Below are 20,473 nucleotides of genomic sequence, written 5' to 3' on the forward strand. Positions count from 1 at the left end.
GGCGAAAATGGCTACCGAATGCTATTTTCGTGTGAAAATTCTCGATTTTATTATTTATATTATATTTAACTTTATAATGCTATAACTTATTGAAAAGTTTATGGATCCACACAATTTTTTTATGAGAAATAATTTTTTTTTAATAAACCCTTTTTCATTTGACATACTTTATCTTAATCAAGATGTTAATAAGGAACCAGCAGATCAAGTAGCTTTTGGAATAAAACACCAATTTTTTTAAAATTAAACACTATCTAAAGATTTGCATCGAAGCGTTTATTTTTGATAGTGATTTTAATCACTGTCAGATATCATTATACTTGATCCAACTTTGCCACGTCACCACTGTGCCGCGACCCCCCTGTGCTGGGTTTTTTTNGCCGCGACCCCCCTGTGCTGGGTTGTTTTTTGTTGATCATTGTTATTCTTTGTTTATTATGTTTATTATTTTACTATGGAAAATGATATTGAATTATTTTTTTGACTGAGACACTATTTTTTCAAAAATAGTGAAAAAAATTTTCCCTTCTAATAAGATTTTATTAGAAGGGAAAATACCAAATGAATGGAGGAATAGTATTGTGGTGCCGATATTTAAAGGTAAATGAGACATACAGTAGTGTGAAAATTATAGAGGTATAAAGCTTATCAGTCATAGTATGAAAATTTGGGAAAAGGTAATAGATAAGAGAGTAAGAAATGAGACATCGGTATCTAAAAACCAGTTTGGTTTTATGCCTGGTAAATCAACAATGGAGCCATTATTTTGTGTGAAGCAACTAATAGAAAAGTTTAGGGAAAAGAGGAAAAAGCTGTGTATGGTAATTATAGATTTGGAGAAAGCGTATGACAGAGTACCAAGAGAGGTTTTAAAGTGGGCATTAATGAGAAAAGGAGTCCCGAAAAGGTACATTAATATAATAGAAGATATATATGATGGCACTTGTACCAGGGTAAAAAGCGTAGGAGAAATATCAGAAGGTTTTTGGGTAAGAGTAGGAGTGCACTAAGGTTCTGCTTTAAGTCCTTACTTATTCTCTATAGTGATGGATGAAATTACTAGATAAATACAAGGAGAGGTGCCGTGGTGCATGTTGTTTGCAGACGATATAGTGTTAATAGGAGAAAATAGGGAGGAAATTAATCAAAGGCTAGAGGTTTGGAGATCAGCTCTTGAAGAAAAGGGTTTAAGAATAAGTAGAAGTAAGACAGATTTTATAAAGTACGAGTTTGACAAAGGAGAACACGAGGTAGGTGAAATGAGGAGGACACTGACAATAGGCGAGGACGTGATTGGAGAGGTAGAGAGTTTTAAGTATTTAGGGTCAGTTATGCAAAAGAGCGGTGGTATTGACGAAGATGTAAGACACAGAATTAAGTGCGGGTGATTGAAATGGAGAGAAGCGTCTGGTGTGTTATGAAGAATTAAAAAATTCCAATGAGGCTGAAAGGTAAATTCTACAAGACTGTAATAAGGCCAGCTATGATGTATGGTTCAGAGTGTTGGACGGTTGATAAGAAAGTAGAGCAGAGAATGAGTGTAGCAGAGATGAGAATGTTTAGATGGATGAGTGGAGTGACTAGAAAAGATAGAATAAAGAACGAGCATGTAAGTGGGAGTATAGGTGTAGCGATTAAGACGAGGAAGAAGAAGAAGACACTATTTTTTCAAAGTTATATTTTAATTGCAATTATAAAAAATTGATTCTCTGTAACTGTTTGTATATTTTTTGTTTAGTGAATAACTTATTATAAGATCAATGCATTCCTTTTTTTAAATTATTGAAATTCGAATGAAGTTAATAATAAAATGGTTACTTATGGATAAATTATTTTTAACATTAAAGTTCTTGTATTTTATTAGATTGCGTTAATTATCTTATTAATAAATACTTACGTTCAGAATATTTTATTATTTGTAATTGGAATAAAAACAAAATAGCGAGGAACTCGATAGACAGAATATTCCAGAAAAAATACAAGTTATTTTTGAAGGTGATATTTTATTTTATTTTAAAATAAAAAGACATTACCAGTGTATTTATAAAAATGTATTTAATAATGTTATTATTGTTCACTGTTTTTGTAATAAAATTTATCTAGCTATAGATTGTTAAATCTGTTTTAAAAATGCTTTTATAATAGTGCTGATGTTTAATTTTTGTTCATCAACTTATCATCTTGTATTACAGCCCCCCTTAGCCCCCATGATAATAATATTTAGATTAAAATCATGGAAATATGATGATGATTTAAATAACTACAACTTATCATTAGTATCTTGTTTAGAATTAAAAAGCCAACGTGGAATTATTCTGTGTTTGTTTTTGGAATTCAATTGCGAAAACGATTTGCCAATTTTCTCTGAATCATATACATAATCTGTGTATTCGTTACTGCATTTCTTTACTAGTGCTATACATTCTCTTAATAATTCGAAATTTTTTTCATTTTTATAAGGCGAACAAATATAATGTGAAAGTTTTTTATGACATAGTTTCTTCATCTCATCAACAGTCATTTTATCTTGTATGGCAGTAAATTTTATTAGATAAAGTATATATTTAAAATTTAGTTTGAAAGTACCAGTATCTACAAAGACAAATTATCAACCGTTTAACCACGTTCAAATAATTAAGCTCAATAAACAATACTTACGCATAAAAACAACATGATGATGAAATTCTTTTTCATTTAAACAGTCCTGCAACATATTCTCCGAAATTACAACTTCGCCATCTGTTGTATCTATATTTAAAACGAATAGCACCTAAATTAAAATAATAAATAATACTTTTAAATATTACTCTTTCGTAAAATATTTTGAGTTAAACATATAATAGTTATTATTGTAATTTTAAATTCTGTCTTATCTACTTTACTACTTACAAATAGGAGTATAAATAACAAAACCACTTTAGGCAACATATTTTATTTTAAATTTTGATCAGCAATGATTAACTGAATCAAATATTAAGTAAAAAAAATCGTATTATAATATTTTTGCTTTTAATAATAAATTATATTTAATTATAGTTTTTTATTGTATTGGTATTTTCTAAAATTGCACTTATGGTTATTATTTTTACTAAAATAGATGTTCATATTATTCACTGAGTTTTTATTTGACTTATATTATTTGATTTCAATGTTATCGAAAATAAAGAATCTAGTTTTACCGCTCAATATTAAAATAGTTTTTTCATCTATAGTCTATTGACCAAAAATTACCTAAAGTTAATACTTTAAAAAGTAATACAGTTAACCTAAATTAATATGTGTGTTAATGATGTGTGCGTAGATGATATTGGATATTGTGACATATGGCAGTTTATAATAAGCAATAAGAAAACATATGTGTATTAAAAAAAAATTCAATTATATACTATTAGAATTCTGAATTCAAATAACTCAAATTCTAATTATTTTATCCAAAAATCTATTATTTTCATAATGTCAAAAAAACCTAAAGATAATATTCTGAGTGTATCGAATCTAATTTACTAACACTTTTTATGTAATTATCATGTTGATAAAATTCTTTTATAAAACGATATTGTCTTTTTAGACTGCATTTAATGTATTTTTTACTATTTATTCTTCAAAAATTTTAAATAGTTATTTTTTAGACTTTTTCTTACTAAAAATTTATTTGAATTTATTAATATATGAATATATTTAATTCATTTGAATACATAAAATCGATATGGAACGTAAGCGGAGTGTACATACACCAGTACGAGCTGCACCCCCCGAGCAATTTTGATTGGTCGTCAACCAGTTTTGTATTATAACTTTTAGAGACATTATCATTTGAAGATTATAAAAAGGTGAACAACGTGGTAGTGTTTAAAGACGCTTTATTTTTATCATAACGTATAGGATGAGAATTCTTCTATGTTGTGTACCTCTTTGTCTATAACTAAAAGTTATAACAACTCAAAAGGTAATAACACAACACTGCTTATCGACCAGTCAAAAATGTATTTAGACCATTATTCATTTAATAGTAAAAAAAAAATAATAATAGATTCTCATTTAACTTTTGAAAGTTACCCCTAAAATTTATTTTTAGGAATAATTTCTTTCTACAATGACCTGTACATTTACAATGATTTATAATAATGAATTGAATTTTAATCTATATATTTTTATAAAAAAAATCATTATATAACAAAAAAATGAAGGAAGTGTATTATGCTTAATAAATCACTCTGTATATAATCTTAGACCGAACATTTATTTATTTTCCTAATACAAATCTTTTTTCAATTTAGTTTCTAATACTTGTATATGTTCAAAAAAATATTCTTATTATTACAATAAAATCAACATTACTTAATGTAAAAATGTAATTTAACAAAAATATAGTTATAAATAATAAAAAACCTAAAATGTTGGTTGGTAACAATCTGTTGCGAAATGGCGCGATCGACAACCAAAATTGCGACGGAAAATTTTTTAACTGCCTAACTGGTTTTTTCTTTTTTTATTTCCGTTGTATAATACAAGAAGTTATTGTCTTAAGTCTAATTAATAGATTTTTTTTATGATAATTATGTTAAGAATTTATTTTTGGTGTTTTTTAGTTATATATATCAGATATTAATTATATTTATAATTTAAGTTAAAAATTTATATTTAATATTTCATTTACTTTTTTATCCAATATAAGGGTGTAACCTTTACTTTTTTAAATGCCAATTCACATATTTAACTATAAAGTTAAAAATAATTATTTTTGAAAATTGAAAACTTGTCAATAATAACTCTTGACTATGATTTTAAATTGAAAAAATGATTTAGTTAATTTTCATTTTAATTATGAACCATGAAAGTATATTGATAGATATGTTGTATTAAAGCCAATTTGTATGGTATTATTATTTTATAAAAAATACGCTTTGGTTAATTGATATCCTAGACCAAAATATGTTAACTTAGTTATATTTAATTGGTCTAATGACATAGTTAAAAACAAAGAAAAATCATTGTAAATATTTAGTTTAATTTATAACTAATTATTTAATAAATAATACTTTGAACGTTATTGGATTAATTACAGTAAAATAAAATAATCCTACTCTCTCTTTCATCGTTTCTTCTTCTACATTGATAATATTTAAAATAATTCATTTGATTTCATAATTTTGAGATCATGCTTTTATATTTGTTTTCAAAATTTTTTTTTTTGTGTATTATACACATGAATGTTTTTAGCTTCGATGCGAAGCTGAAAAGGTATTAATTTTACTATGATGTGTTTTTTTCTTTTTTGTGTCTGTTACAGTGCGCAACTACGGGGGTGCTAGAGGATGCTGAAGCACCCCCAAGGTCCACGTCTTTGTAATTTCAAATATTTATTTATATTCTCAATACAGTACATGACCAAATTTCAGTATAATAAACTTAACTTATATGTACAATAATCATATAAAATACAAAAATACAACAATTAATAATATAATAAAGCTGATAGGTCTTTATTAGCAATACTCATCATTCTATAAAATGGCCGATTTTTTAGGTAGTTGGTAGTACATTTAGGTACAGAAAAAAGAATTAGAATCTATATTATATTTTATAATTATATATTACATAACTAATACTAATTAGTAATTACTGTAAATAATTAGTAAATATGTAATGTGTATGTGATTTGTAATTGTAGCACCCCCAAGATTTGAACTCTAGTTGCGCCACTGGTCTGTTACCACTTTTTCTCAGCTCTCACCGATCAGATTTCTTTCAACGATACGTAAAATACGTAAAATAAAAAGAATACGTAAAAAATCACAAATCGTATCTAGTTGAAGACATACCCTTAAAAATTGAAAAAATTTCCCTCGTTCCCAGTAAATGGGGAAAATTACTAAAAAATTACAAACTTAAAAATCACTAATTTTTGAAATTCTTTTTAATTAAAACTGTCATAACTTTTTCAAAATTTAAAAATGACCAAATCAATATAATATTTTTTAAAGATATATATTTTTTTATAGATATATAAGGGATTTATTTATCCTTTTGTTTATTTTTTTTATTAATCTGATACTTTACCTGCCCACAGAGGGGGATTCAAAATTACAACTTTTTCACAAAAAATTAACTTTTTAAACACAACTATTGAAAGTGTTCCGGAAATACTGATACATTTCGGGCTTTATTTTGTCTTCACGTTGAAAATAGTTACCGAATGCTATTTTTGTGTGAAAATTCTAGATTTTATTTTTTACATTTTTAACTTTATAATGCTTTAACTTATTGAAAAGTATATGGATGAATATAATTTTGTTATGAGATAATATTTATATACCTCTTTCATTCGACATACTTTATCTTAATCAGGATATAAATAAGGAAATAGCAGATCATGTAGCTTTTGGAATGATCTACAATTTTTTTTAAATTAAACATTGTCTACAGATTTGCATGGAAGCGTTTTTTTATAATAGTGAATTTAATCATTGTCAGATTAAATCTACATTGGACCCAACTAGTTCACGTCCCCACTATGCCACGACTCCACTGTGCTTGGTTTTTTATTATTGTTCTTATATCTTATTCTTTAAATCTATGTATTTGCAGAGTGGGCTAAATTTTAACTTTGTTATGTTTATTACAAAATTAATTTATAATATGTAATACATTTTAGTCATTTTTAGTTTCATTCATAACTGTTATTCATATATCCTATTTCCCTTTAGGATAAGGTACAAAATAGATTGCGATCCAGTTTTGCCTTAGACTTGTCTCAGTCCTTTGTGGATACTCCTCCGGGTCTTGTTAAGCTTAGCTGGTATAATATGAGTTAAGCTTACAATGTTAATAAAATAGCTTATTTAAGGGTAAAAAATGTCAAGAGTATTAAAACTGAACATTCTCATTGTCCGGGTTAAATATTAATTAGTAACAATGCACCTATTTTATTAGGTAAATTATGAGTATTAAAAGTTAAAAAACGAACATTAGATAATTGTTCAAATGATAATTAGCCTTTTCGTAATGAAAATTCTGATATGCGACTGCTTATCTAAAATTTCACATTATTTATTTTATAAAATATTTTCTATTTCATATTATCCTATTATTTTTTGTTATAAATAACTTAATTTAGAACTTTAGTTTGTCATTTTTTCTTTTTACAGCTAGAAATCAATTAGATTTTATCTATATTTTAATAAGTCACATTATGTTATAAATTAATAGAAAATTATTCTTTTACATTATTTTAATCGTGTTTAATTTTGCATAAATAATTTAATACAAAATAATATATTGTTTATTTTTCTATGAAGAAATAAAATTTATAATTATTAATATATACTTAAGAGACGTTTCATGTCATTTGAAATATGCCGGTAATTTTTATAGTCAATGAGATTATCACGTAAACGGTCCATCGTCTTAATGTGGACTGGTTTCATGTCATATCTTGCATCTTTTACATAATGATAACAACAACCCTGCACTATTCTGGGACAATCTTTTACGTTGACATTTGGGCAAACTTTCTCAGTAACGGCTTGTCCAATTATTTTACCAAGATCTTCATGGGTAAGACCTCTGTCTTTCATTGAATTATCCCAATTTTTCAACTCGTCCAAAAATTCTTCAGTGAATTGATTAGAATCGTCTAGAAATAATATACTTAACTTAGTAATGTTTACCTTAATGAATTACTAGTGTTTATCATTTTTCAATTTCGTCTATCGATAAAATCAACAAAAACTCACCTCGATTTTCATAATTTTATTTTTGTAATAATATGATTAAATTTAATTTTTGACTAGAAAAGTTGTATTCAATTAAATACGCATCCTCGGTAGTATAGTGGTAAGTATCCCCGCCTGTCACGAGGGAGACCGGGGTTCGATTCCCCGCCGGGGAGTACTAACGTGGTAAACACAAAAAAAAAAAAAAAAGCACGATTCGTTATACGGGTGGCGTTTAATGAAATAAAAATGTTAGCACAAAAAGAATAAAGGTAAACCAAAAGTAGCAATACTAAGAATTATTGAACGACGATCACACTCGGATGGTTCTGTCGATAGATGTCAAAAAGATGGGAACTGTGGTGGCGGTTCGGTTGGATTGGCGAACGGACGGACAAGCGGTACAGGTGTCAAGAAGATGACCGACTCGACGTACTATTGCGGTGGGGTATTCCAGAGGTTCTCAAAGTCAAATGAATCACGGACCCCCATCTAAAGACCTACAGTTTTAAAGACCTAACCCTGATATGTGCTCGCGGACCCCTGGGGGTCCGCGGACCACACTTTGAGAAACTCTGGAGTATTCGACGCTAGGCATTTGTTGGACTTTACACCGCGACCATAACGCGTGTGTGTAACGGTCCGGTTTACATTGAAGTGGAGGCTGAGAAGGAGCTGATACGACCGCGGGGTGTCAAACGTGTGACAATGCCGTGGCCGTGTCATTGTTATAAAATTATACTAGATATAAAAAAAACATATACCAACAGATATGCTTAAAGTATGTTCAACCCTTTACCTGCCCACAGGAGGGGATTCAAAATTACAACTTTTTCACAAAAAATTAACTTTTTCTACTGAACTATTGATAGTGTTCCGGAAATACTGATACTTTTATGTATATATTAAATTAAAGCTAATTTAATATACTTTATTATGGAAAAAAAAAAAAATTCGGACTTTATTTTGTCTTCACGTTGAAACTAGTTACCAAATGCTTTTTTGTGTGAAAATTCTAGATTTTATTTTTTACACTTTTAACTCAATAATGCTTTAATTTATTGAAAAGTGTATGGATCAATACAATTTTTTTATGAGAAACAATATTTATGTCCCTCTTTCATTCGACATACTTTATCTTAATCGGACTATAAATAAGGAAATAGCAGATCATGTAGCTTTTGTAATAATGTACCAACTTTTTATAATTTAAACACTAGCTACGATTTGCATCGAAGCTATTTTTATGATAGTGATTTTAATCAATGTCAGATATCATTATACTTGACCCAACTATGCCACGTCACCACTGTGCCGCGACCCACCTGTGCTGGGTTTTTTTGAATGTATTTTGTTTAAAAATATAAATAGAAGCTCTAAACATATATTTACATTGACAGTTAACAATAATAAAGCAAGGCACATTGTTGTGAGTTAACATTTGCAAATGCAATATCATAAAAAATCAATTAGCTACCCGTCGTATTCATATATGTATATTAACTAATAATTTCGAAACTTTAAACTTTTAAATCTAATAAACGAATAATCTATTGTTAAAAATTTAAATACTATTTACTGTTATAATATAACCTCAACAATTTTATTAAGTTCAAATTATGTGTTCCCATTTGAAAAAATAAAGTTGACGCCCATATTAGACATAAGGAATGAACTTAAAAATGATTACATAGCAAACAATTCAAGAACAACTAATGGTAACAAAAAAAAATCCAAAATTATTTTATTCTACGAGTAATTGAATGGTTTATGATAGAAAAAATCGCCTTTTATATTAACAATTTTATTTTGACTACTGTAAAATTTTGTTTTTATTTTAGTTATGTTACTATTCTCATCAATAGGCAATTAAATTTTTTATTTAAAATAAAATATACGAACCTTTTTTAACGGGCTTGTGTATTTTCCAGTTAAAGAAACAATTGAATAATATCCTAACAGGTGTTAATTCTTTTATTTCTATATTTGCTGATAGCATCTGTAACAGTTTATTAAATTGATATATTTCATATGAATTATTTTTTAATATTATAATAGGTTTTGTATATTATATTTGAACTATTATCTATACTCAGTATAGAGTTTAATACTTACATTAGCAGACATAATCAAAACAATAATATAAATTATTTTCATTTTTAAATTTTCGTTACAAATTGAAGTATAAATGCGTACTTAATGTTATTCTCAACGAATATCAATAAAGTAATAAAAATATACTTATGATTTTCTTTTGTAGTCTTTAAATGTTCGGTACTTGTGCAAATACGTTATGCATATTTTGACACGTAGTGTGTTCTTATACTCCTTTTTTACATTGTTTGTACAGTTGAAATAATATTCCCTTAATAACTTAATGACATCATGATTAAGCGAATAATAGTTAATTTTTGTAATCAATATATTTAATGTTATGAAGACATTTTAATTTATTTCGTTTCTCGTAAAAATTTTAATTTTTGTTATTTTGTATTAATTTAATACGATGAGATGACTTTGATTTCTTAAAAAATCACTTCCTATTAAAATCCAAAGAATTTATTACATTCTCAAACTAAAAAGACTAGTACAGTTGGGACCCTACATAGTAGGACACTAACGACATAGTGTACTTCAGGATAAATTGAAATTTTTTATAAATCATAATTATCATAAAATTATTCGTCAAGGTTAATTATGAAGAAAGACTTAAACAAATTTTTTTAAAGCCTTTTAACGATTTTCTTCATGATCTTCCATGCATATTTGAGAAGCTGTTGGTTTACTCTGTCGTGTTTTTTTTGTGACATTATAATATAGTGTCAATAATCCTATGGTTATGATTACTATACTCTTTCTGGACCGATTTTGATTAACGGTACGTCCAAAAATCACAAAATGTAGAAGTGAACAGGACAAGTGACACTTTGGTATATTGAACTTCTTAATATAGAAAAAATAATAATAATAATGTTTGTGAACTATACAAGGTATCCCACCATGACCTGACATTTTTAATAACTTTTGTACAAATGAATATTTTGCGTTACAATTTTTAGCATCGATGCGAAGTTTAGAAGGTAATGGTTTTGTGATGATGTACGATTTTTTTTTTGTCTGTTCATAAAAATTTTTAGCTCTCAATGTACCGATTTTAATGATAAACACATATGTATAATTCAATTTTAATGTAGCGTAATCGACTGTTGCCAAAAATAAAAACAATATTAAATTTTAGATATTTTTAATAATATCTCAAAATTACCATAAAAAATGGCATTTTCAAAAAATGTTTGCTTTTGAAACAATTATAGCTTTTTAAAAAAACATAAATTAAGTTTAAAAGTATATATTAGTAAATATAAGCTTTCTTTTGGTTTACTTTTTATAAAAATCCAATAAAAAATCTAAGTACTGAAAAGGTTTGAGACCTCCAATGCATAAAAAAGAAAAATATAATCAATAAATAGTGTTCCATCTATTTTATTATATTTGTTAAAAATTTAAATATTGATTTAACTGAAGCACTGTCAGAATAACATGAATTCAATTAGTTTTAATATAAAAATAAACTCTATCATTTTAAATAAATTTTAAAGCTGATTAAATAAAAATTTCATCCTTGAAAAAAAAATTTTCAATAAAAAAAATATGTCCTTGAATTAATCAGAAATAATTATTAAAATCTTACTTAAAATCTAAGTAGATATATATGTGTGTGTGAGTGTGTCTTTTTTTTATTTTTATTTATGATTTAAATTTTTTAATTATAGAGTGAGGACAAGACTCTGTTTTCGAACATTTTAAGGAAATATTTTTGAATATATTAATTAAACAATGATACATTTTCGATAATGATTTAAATGAATGCATATATTTGTAATTTCAAGAAAAATATTATGAATAAAAAATAATGAAATTTAAGTTTTATTCAATCTAGGGCATTACTAGGGTGGATTTTTAAATTAAAACAAATTGGGAAAAGTTGTTTTTTTCGTTCTTTTTAAATGACATTTTTATATATAAAATAATTTGTTATAATTAGTTGAGTAACTCAGTTACTGAAAATAATTAGCCTAAAAATTATCCATGAGTTGGAGAGTCATCATTAGATTTCCATTTTTAAATATTTTTACATCAAATTTTTCTTTTATTATATTCAATACTTAATTTTACTAGGTAGACCAATTAAATATTTAACAATATATCCAAATATTTTTAAGGGGGCTACAGGTCACTTCCTCTTAATTGGAAAATACATATATAATTAGTTTTTTAAGTATTTACTAAATTAGGCTTTTTGGAGTGGAGCCCCACTCCAAGATGATGAACTTGAATTTTCATTCTAATTAATAACCATTAATGTCAGGGCAGGATTAAGATTTATATGATCTTTAGATAGTACTTTGAAATGGTCGCTTTCTATGGAAAATATCGCTACCAAACAAAGTGATAAGTAGAAAAAAACATAATTTATGTCACTAATCATGACAGTCTAGTAAAATTTTATATGGACACCGGTCGGGTGTCATATTAAGGAGGGTATTCGCCCTTTTGCCAACTATTACTTATTTGTTTCAATATATAAAGTAGTATTTCTATCTAGTTAAAGCTATTAGCACTATAATTTTGAAATTTTTTTCTTAACTTACGTAATAAAGGAAAATGTTGCAAAAAATACAGCTGTTATGAGACAGTTTAATGTTGATATTTTTAGTTTTCATTTTTTATTAAAATAACTTTGAAAACTTAATGGTTTATTGCGAAATTGATAATACGACATACTAGCTTACTTGACTACAACTTATTATTTTTAAACATCCAATTATTAATCATAGTTCTGTGGAATATTAAAAATCATATTCAATTTTTGATGTTTTAAAAAATGTGCCTTCATTAAATTAAAAAAAAAAAACCATTTTAAAATATATAAAACTATTAACTACCGAAAAGAAAAAATAGTATTAATTTTTTTATTTTAAAAGTTTTGTGTGAGTCATAGTTAAACAATCACTCCGTATAGACGACAATATATAAATAAAAAATTAGTCAAACAGAATTTCTTAAGCTATTCTTTGTTTAGTAAGAATATATTAGAATTAGACTTATTATATGTTAATTTGTAGTTTACTGTTTATAAATTTGCCATAGCACAAACTTTCTGCTCTCCTTGTTTATTTAAATGACCCTAAAAGAAGTTGGACACAATTTAATACTGTTGTATCTAGGTACACCTGTTTTAAAGCCTATCAAGATAATTTTCATAGTTTAAAATAAATATGTGATAGCGTTCTTAAAATAACTATTTTTTTTTTTAATTACCTTATAATTATAAAATTGCAATTACTAAACAAAAAATTATCATAAGTTTAAATGTATAATTTTTAATTTTTTATGTTATAATAATTAGTATTAACTATATTAATTAAAATATTGCAATGTTAGAACAAGAGGGTGGTATTATAAAAAAAATTTGTTTCGAAATAATCTGCTTCAAAGTTTTATTCTTCCATATTTGTTATGCTATGTGGTATTTTACTTTTAGCATTTATATTAAGTTTAAGCCAAATTTTATGTAAATTGCTTGCATATTTAGGTAGTGGTAAATATTTACAATTATATATATTTTTATGATAAAGGAGAACACAGGGTAGGTGAAATGAAAAGTTCAGTGACAATAGTCGAGGCCATGATAGGAAAGGTGGAAAGTTTTAATTATTTAGGGTCAGCTTTGCAATAGAGCGGTAGTATTGACGAGGATGTAAGACACAGGATTAATTGCGGGTGGTTAAATTGGATAGAAGCGTCTGGTGTGTTATGCGGTAAAAGAATTTCAATGAGACTGAAAGGTAAATTCTATAAGACTGTAGTGAGACCAGCTATATGATATATGGGAATATAGAGCAGAGAATGAGTGTAGCAGAAATGAGAATGCTTAGATGGATGAGTGGAGTGACTAGAGAAGATAGGATAAAGATCGACCATATAAGAGGCAGTATAGGTGTAGCGTCAATTGTAGATAAGGTGAGAGAAATAGTCCTAGATGGTTTGGTCATGTTAAGATGAGAGAAGAATGGGAAGCTGTAAGAACAGTCATTGAAATGAATGTTGATGGAGGAAGAGGTAGAGAAAGACCAAAAAAGAGATGAAGGAATGCTATTGAATGCGATTTGAGCGTAGATGATTTGGGTGATCGTGTCAAAAAAGCCGTTTAGGATAAGGGTGGCCGACACCAAGTAGTTGTGATTAAGGCGAGGAAAAAGAAGAAGAAGATATATTTTTAAGCACAATTTTCATTTTCCCCACTAATCCCTATAAGATAAAATACAATTTTTTCTTTTAGAAGTTGTTAGTATTCTACCTCTAAATAATGTTATTAGTTTTGATATAGTTAATTAATTTATATGTCACTACTTTTTAGAGTGCTTATGCCGTTTATTTAGTTATACACTTATTTGCTAAATATTCCTTAACGCGTCTTAGTCTCTCAAAATCTATAAAATATTGTTTATTGTTAATCAATATATTTTCAGAATAGGAAAAGATAAATTTAGCCCCGTTATAATGTTTGTTCTATTCGCATTTTCCTAAAACCTGAGGTAAAGATGATCATTAGGCAATAGTCGAAATGAACGATACAACATATACAGGGAAATCTTTGAAATCGCGTAACACTTTAATATTTAAAATTATTGTAAAACTAATGAATTTTTTTTTTTAATTCCTACTCATCAATTTTTTTGTTTAGAATTAAGAACCAAATATAATTTTTATAACGTTATTATGACATATAATGTTATATTATTATTATAAAAATTTTTTATAACTTTAATTTTTACAATTGCTATCTGGGTTGCTTTGAATTTTGATGAAATTTAAAAAAGTTACAATTAAATGTAATTTGTGCATTGGTATAAATTATGGAATTTAAAGCGTTCTATTTCATTAAATGTTATTTGTGCGTAGTTTCATGATAATTTTTTTGAAATTTAACTAACACAGTATGTGTCAACAAAACTATATTTTATATCTATTAAATTATTGTATTAATAATTTCATTTTTAATAAACTGTGCCCCTTAGATTTCTTTAGAATTGTTTGTACAGATGATAAAATATTCTTAAATATAAAAACTTAAGAATATGTTACCAAGGTATAATTCGATCAATTCTATAATTTAGAACAATTGAAATAGCAAAAGGATTTCATTCAATTAATTTTTGTTTATGTTATGTTCCATAGATAGATGAATATATTAATAGATAGATATTATTAATTTTCGGAAATAAAATAGAGTTTGATTTATTAAAAAAACTACTTTCATTTTTTTTTTATTAATTAATGACTGTTTTTTATAAAATATAATAAATATGGAGTTGGTTTTAAAACATTTTTTATAACGGTAGTAGTGACGGCTCCAAGGTGAGGGCGCACGCTTTTAACTTGACTAACATCGTGTAGTTTAAAAATTATTATGAACGTTAAATAAGCAAAAATGTATTTTGTTCTCTAAAAAATTTCATAATATTCTGTATCCTACCTTGAATGGTAGTTTTAGAGGTAATTTTTGATAGTTGAATGGGACTAATAATTATTTTTACAAAAGATGGAAAGTATATAAAATAATATTTTGACTGACCGATAATCACTTTTTTAATGTTTCTTTTTTAAACATTAGTATTGAATTATTAAAACAAGGTGAGGGCGGGGAGTTTTTGTAAAATTCTATTTTTATAATAACGCATAGACAAGGCGAAAGAGCTGTGTAACATAGTAATATTCGTATTTTTTAAATTTAAATTATTGAATTCATACTGTCATATATAGTTAATTTGTTTAAATAAGCTTTATCTTTAAGCGAACTAAAAACCATAGCTTAAAAAAAAATTAGATGTCTATATTTAAGTATTACAAATCTTATTTATAAATATTATATACATGGGTCTTATACATATAATATTTAAAAGAGTTTTCGTTATATTTCATGTGGTTTTACGGTGTTTATTTAAATATGTTTTTAATATATAATTTATCTTATTATACAATAGAGATTTTATTAAATAAGGTTTTTAAATCATTTTCATCATTATTTTTAAAGGAATTATTTGAATGCCCTATATTGAGGTAGTTTTTACAACATTGCACAATATAAGTGAAACATTCCTTATTTTCAACACATAATGAATTTGAAAAAGAATTGATTTCTTCTTTCCAGTCCTTTTCAATATTTTCGTGATTTTCAGCAATTGCTTGCCAATGTTTTAATATATTTTGAGTGCTATCATTAAATTGGTCATTTCCTGAAAAAAAAAAACAAAGTTTATAATTTAAAGTTATAATTTTTTTTTTTTGAAGAAATAATTTTAACATTTTAATTTATTACCAGAATTACACAGTAAATATTATGTACTAATATTTATTGCTGTGTTTATTATTTTAAAAATTTTAGTATAAAAATTCTTCTTTTTTAAATAACACAAATTCAATTTCAATTTTTATATATATATACAATTTGTACCAAAAAAGAAACAATAAGAGTATTGGCTAAATTAAAATTGATGACACTTTTAAATATACATATATTTTTATATACAGGGTGGCCCACCACTCACTGACAACTTAAATAACTTTTGATCCAGTTAATATTTTTAGCTGATTTTTTTTTTAAATATTAGTTAGACGTTAAGTCTATAGNTTTTTGAGGAAAGACCTTTTACCAGGGGATTTGAGTGAGAGAATAGTCGTGAGTGGAATCTTTTATAATAAGTAATTGCTGCTTCTTTCACAGTTTTAATTTTCAGGCCAGTATGGGGTGTGAAGTTGGAAATCTATGGAGGGGAGTTAGTTAGTTTTCTAAAGGTAATATTTTGAAAAGTTTGTATTCGATTTAAATTCGTTTTTTTGGCATTACCCCATAATTGGATGCCATAGATCCAAATAGGTTTAATTAGAGAATTGTGCATTAATAATTTTGTTTCTAAGTTTGTGTATTTATTATTAATTATTTAAGTTTTAAGCATACGATGTCTGAGTATTAATTGTAGTCATTTTTCACGAGTGTGATGGGTACATATAAATCGGCAGTCGAGAGTTAAACCAAGATATTTTACTGATGGAGTTGAGAAAATTTGAGTGCCATAAAAAGTAATACTTGGACATTGTTCAGGCCTAAGAGTAAAGGTTGTGTGAGCTGATTTAGCCTCATTGACCTTAAACCTCCAATTCCTATACCAGACTTCCATTAATAAAAGGTGGTTTTGTAAATTATACAGGCAATAATAGGATATTTATTTGTTGATATGATTATTTTATCATCTGTATAATCTGCGTTTTCTTTCGTTTAAACATTTTGATTAGAGGAAATCAGATGTTTTTGAATTATGAATTGATATTTACACGTATTTTTTATGTCTTATTTATTTTCATTAATGACAATATATGATGAAATATGTTTCTAAAAAATTCAAAAGTGGGTCATTTTGGTTTGGGCCGACACTAATTTATGTTTATATTATTTAGTATAGTTCTATTTGATGTTAATTTATGAGAAATATTACTTTAAATAGCATTAAAATTTTAATAGAAAATATTTTTGTTTATATAAATTTTTACTTACTAGTATCAATAACCTCCTGAATTACCCCTGCTTCTTTTATGCATGCATATAATGTTAACATTCTTTTTGTATATATTATTTCCATTGTCACTGATTTCTACAACATATCAAAAACATTTTAAATATCATTTAATTAGTATTTATAAGTTTGAATATAAATTTCTTGTTTTCTATAATAACACAAGATTACTTAACTATCCTAATCAGTTGGTAATTTATAAATTTTTCTTATTTCCCATTGATAATTTTAAATGATTATAAGTTCATTCTAAAAATTTACTCAATTCAGAGATTTATCCTTCTTCAATAATCCCCAAAAAATATATGGCGATCAGTAAGTCATGAACGGATTTTTATTGTTCTCATTTTTTGTAATAACTGATCTGTTTTTTACTTACTGAACACTCTTTATATATTTAAACAAAAGAATACTTATACTTTTATCTTTTGAAAATTGAAAAAAATATTCTAAAATTATCTGTAATATTCCTATTTTTACCTAAATACATTAATGACTACAGCGATTGAAGACTACAAACATTGTATACTTTATTTATCATACGTTTTTCTTAAATTATTTTTATTTTACTTGAATGATAATAATGCTATTTTGATAAAAAATTTAAACCATGTTAAAATTAAAAATTATATTTTAGATATAAATTAAACAAAATTATGTATATCATTTTAAATTCGAAAGGCATAGTCAAAAAAATCATAAATAGTATATTACTTACGAAAAGTGATAGTAAAAAGAAAATTTTACATATATTCAAAGTCATTCTAATAAAAAAAAACATAAAATTAAAATTATATTTACTAATATTTCTTTAGCAAATCTAAAACAATGATTTTACAGTTATGGACGTGTTGAAGCTTTCGTGGATTGTCTTATTGCTTGAAATGTTTATGGATATATTTAAAATTTATTCATTTTTATTTAGTATTAAATATATAAATATTTTATTTGTGAAAAAAGATATTTTTTATTGTGTGTCGACCAGTGTTTGAAAAACATTGTTCATACTTGTATACAGAATCGATTAGTAATAATACAATAAAAAAATAGTGTTTTGAAGTTTTCTGAACTATTTATTTCATTAGTAACTTCATAGTTGTCTAATGTTAATAAATGAATAATATTGTTAAATAAATAAAAAAAAAATTTTTAAGTTTTTTTTTCATCTTAATTTATTAGTATTTAGTCCTTTAATAATACTGTTATTTAATTACTTGATAGTTATTCTAACTTACCTTATATTGAAAATTATTATATTCAGTGTGCCTTTGAGCTATGGATCTACTTAAATTTTTAATTCTTATTTTACTTTAGCAATCAAATGATTTTTAACACATAATATATATTATATCAATGATGTAATATTAAAGAAAAATAAAGGACACTTGTTCACATATACTTAAATTGTAAACATTTCAATGCACATTTTAGCAGATAAAATATCATCCTCATAACAGTTATGAAATATATAAAAAATATGTGTATCGCAGTTATACTATAGGTACAATAAACAGTAGAAAAATTTTGAATAAATATTTTTATGGGTTTTTACAAATTGCCATTAGATAATTCTATAGTATTCTTCGATTATTTAAGGATATTTCAGATGGTTTAGATTAAGTTTGATTCATTCGTCTCTAAGATCGTTGTAACTCATTGTGACCTAGTAGATAAGTCATAAATTATTTTATTACTATTTGGCAATCCATTATATTTGTTTATTGTATCGTAACTTTGCAGGTATTTAATGTACGATAAAATATAGTTAACATAAATTATTTTGTCAGCGACATATTGTGTTCAAATACTCAAAGCGAGCTTTTTCTGTATACATGGTTGTTTTATGTATTAATTTATTTCTAGGCAAAGGTAGATATTGCACTTTGTTTTGTTCTATTGTAACAAAACGATACTAGATACAATATAGTCAATGTTGTTCCGTCTAAAACAAATTGTACCTAACAGGCATAGCAATTGTAACCTTATGGCGCTTTTCCATAAAACCATTTAATGAGAGCCCAGCCTTTCATTGTATACTAGTCAAGTTATTTTTATTTTGTCACACATCACGCTAGAGGACATAGTGTTCATTTATCTTATTGATTTTCTTAGAGAAAATATACTAATTTTAACTGTATAAATCTTGTGTTTTTTTGTATAAATCGAATACCATAAAATAAACTTGGAAAGTTTTAAAAATCATAAATATAATGTATAAATCTGTTTTGATAAATTTTACAATATTTGTTATATTTATCTATGTATTTCGTTTGTACAGTTTTGTACTACGTTTTAATGAAATTATTGACGATCACGATCGTATGCATAATGTAATCGTCTTGTAGTTTGTGTAAAATAACGATCTCAACAGAATGACATATTATTCGAATGATTTATTATGTTGTTTGTAAACTAATTCTTATTCCAGGTAAACACTTACATTCTTATGAATGAATTTACAAATTAAATGATGGTACAATATGACATTTAAAACTCATAGCTTATAAACAATATAGTTGTTATGTTCTTCCAACGCAACTGCATATTAAATTTCTCGAAGTAATGATATAAAATACATCCTATGTTTTTTATTGAGTTATGTCATGTAATTGTATGAAAAAAAGTCATTTTGTGATGGTAAAATATCAAAATAATTTCTTATAAATAAACGAAAATCCGTCAATATGTTACTTTTTAAAAATAAAAATTTAAATAAATATTTTGCACTTTACTCACTTTTATAAAAATCGAACATGCTTGTAACTAAAAGTCTGTCGCCAAATATCGTTAATTTCATAAACAGTTCATATTTTCACTAAAAACTATGTTTGTTTTAATTTCTAAAATCATTTGTTTTACAAGAAATAAAAATCAATTTTAATATAAAATGGAGTTTTGCGGTTGATGCTTTAATGCTTATAGCTCTGTAAATAGGTTATGAACCAATATTATTACATCTTTTTTGAGTAAAGTTCTTATGGTTTTATGAATACATTACGAGATTTATTGAAATGTGTTATTAGAAATAATTCTCATAAATGATAAGTGTTAGAATTATAAAATATTATGTAATCTTAAATAGACAAAATACACATACAAGAGTTGGCACTTTCATAATTGTGT

General features: G+C 25.7%; 4 protein-coding genes and 1 non-coding gene across 7 annotated transcripts in view; 2 read left to right on the forward strand and 3 right to left on the reverse strand.

The window, feature by feature from the left end:
- LOC126910446 (lysine-specific histone demethylase 1A-like) overlaps positions 1–20,473 on the forward strand; it is a 357,992-nt gene that overhangs the window by 325,168 nt on the left and 12,351 nt on the right. The gene's annotated exons all lie outside the window — the stretch shown is intronic.
- Positions 2,014–3,017, reverse strand: LOC126895615 (uncharacterized). Its single transcript, XM_050667747.1, has 3 exons — positions 2,890–3,017; positions 2,659–2,770; positions 2,014–2,592 (listed from the first exon to the last, which is right to left on the reverse strand). Exons 1-3 carry the CDS (start codon positions 2,926–2,928, stop codon positions 2,261–2,263), a joined length of 483 nt encoding a protein of 160 aa, XP_050523704.1. The 5' UTR covers positions 2,929–3,017; the 3' UTR covers positions 2,014–2,260.
- On the reverse strand, positions 7,213–12,454 carry LOC126895473 (uncharacterized). 2 transcript variants are annotated; one of them, XM_050667413.1, is made up of 3 exons: positions 12,368–12,454; positions 9,618–9,714; positions 7,213–7,636 (listed from the first exon to the last, which is right to left on the reverse strand). In XM_050667413.1, the coding sequence occupies exons 1-3, from the start codon at positions 12,437–12,439 to the stop codon at positions 7,317–7,319; spliced, it is 489 nt and encodes a 162-aa protein (XP_050523370.1). In that variant the 5' UTR covers positions 12,440–12,454; the 3' UTR covers positions 7,213–7,316. The 2 variants fall into 2 exon arrangements, with proteins under 2 accessions (XP_050523370.1, XP_050523453.1); XM_050667496.1 differs by lacking the exon at positions 12,368–12,454 and adding an exon at positions 9,831–10,010.
- Positions 7,820–7,891, forward strand: Trnad-guc (transfer RNA aspartic acid (anticodon GUC)). The gene has a single exon. It is a non-coding gene; the product is annotated as a tRNA-Asp (tRNA).
- On the reverse strand, positions 15,622–19,718 carry LOC126895932 (uncharacterized). Of its 2 annotated transcripts, none has more exons than XM_050668390.1 (4): positions 18,189–18,316; positions 18,069–18,114; positions 17,332–17,428; positions 15,622–16,015 (listed from the first exon to the last, which is right to left on the reverse strand). In XM_050668390.1, exons 2-4 carry the CDS (start codon positions 18,111–18,113, stop codon positions 15,753–15,755), a joined length of 405 nt encoding a protein of 134 aa, XP_050524347.1. In that variant the 5' UTR covers position 18,114; positions 18,189–18,316; the 3' UTR covers positions 15,622–15,752. The 2 variants fall into 2 exon arrangements, with proteins under 2 accessions (XP_050524347.1, XP_050524268.1); XM_050668311.1 differs by lacking the exon at positions 18,189–18,316 and adding an exon at positions 18,586–19,718 and having other exon boundaries at positions 15,625–16,015.

The sequence above is a fragment of the Daktulosphaira vitifoliae genome, unplaced genomic scaffold, assembly GCF_025091365.1.
Source record: "Daktulosphaira vitifoliae isolate Bord-2020 unplaced genomic scaffold, ASM2509136v1 Scaffold_1, whole genome shotgun sequence".
In the NCBI taxonomy this organism is placed as follows: domain Eukaryota; kingdom Metazoa; phylum Arthropoda; class Insecta; order Hemiptera; family Phylloxeridae; genus Daktulosphaira; species Daktulosphaira vitifoliae.

Coding starts and splice junctions, on each gene's coding strand:
- LOC126895615 (XM_050667747.1), bottom strand. CDS start 2,928: ATGTTGCCTAAAGTGGTTTTGTTATTTATACTCCTATTT. Junction 2,771..2,889: donor TGTTATTTATACTCCTATTT/GTAAGTAGTAAA, acceptor ATTTTAATTTAG/GTGCTATTCGTTTTAAATAT. Junction 2,593..2,658: donor TCATCATGTTGTTTTTATGC/GTAAGTATTGTT, acceptor TTGTCTTTGTAG/ATACTGGTACTTTCAAACTA.
- LOC126895473 (XM_050667413.1), bottom strand. CDS start 12,439: ATGAAAACTAAAAATATCAACATTAAACTGTCTCATAACAGCTGTATT. Junction 9,715..12,367: donor GCAACATTTTCCTTTATTAC/GTAAGTTAAGAA, acceptor AAACTGTTACAG/ATGCTATCAGCAAATATAGA. Junction 7,637..9,617: donor ACACAAGCCCGTTAAAAAAG/GTTCGTATATTT, acceptor TATTATTTCTAG/ACGATTCTAATCAATTCACT.
- LOC126895932 (XM_050668390.1), bottom strand. CDS start 18,113: ATGACTTTGAATATATGTAAAATTTTCTTTTTACTATCACTTTTC. Junction 17,429..18,068: donor TCTTTTTACTATCACTTTTC/GTAAGTAATATA, acceptor GATATGTTGTAG/AAATCAGTGACAATGGAAAT. Junction 16,016..17,331: donor TCAGGAGGTTATTGATACTA/GTAAGTAAAAAT, acceptor TTTTTTTTTCAG/GAAATGACCAATTTAATGAT.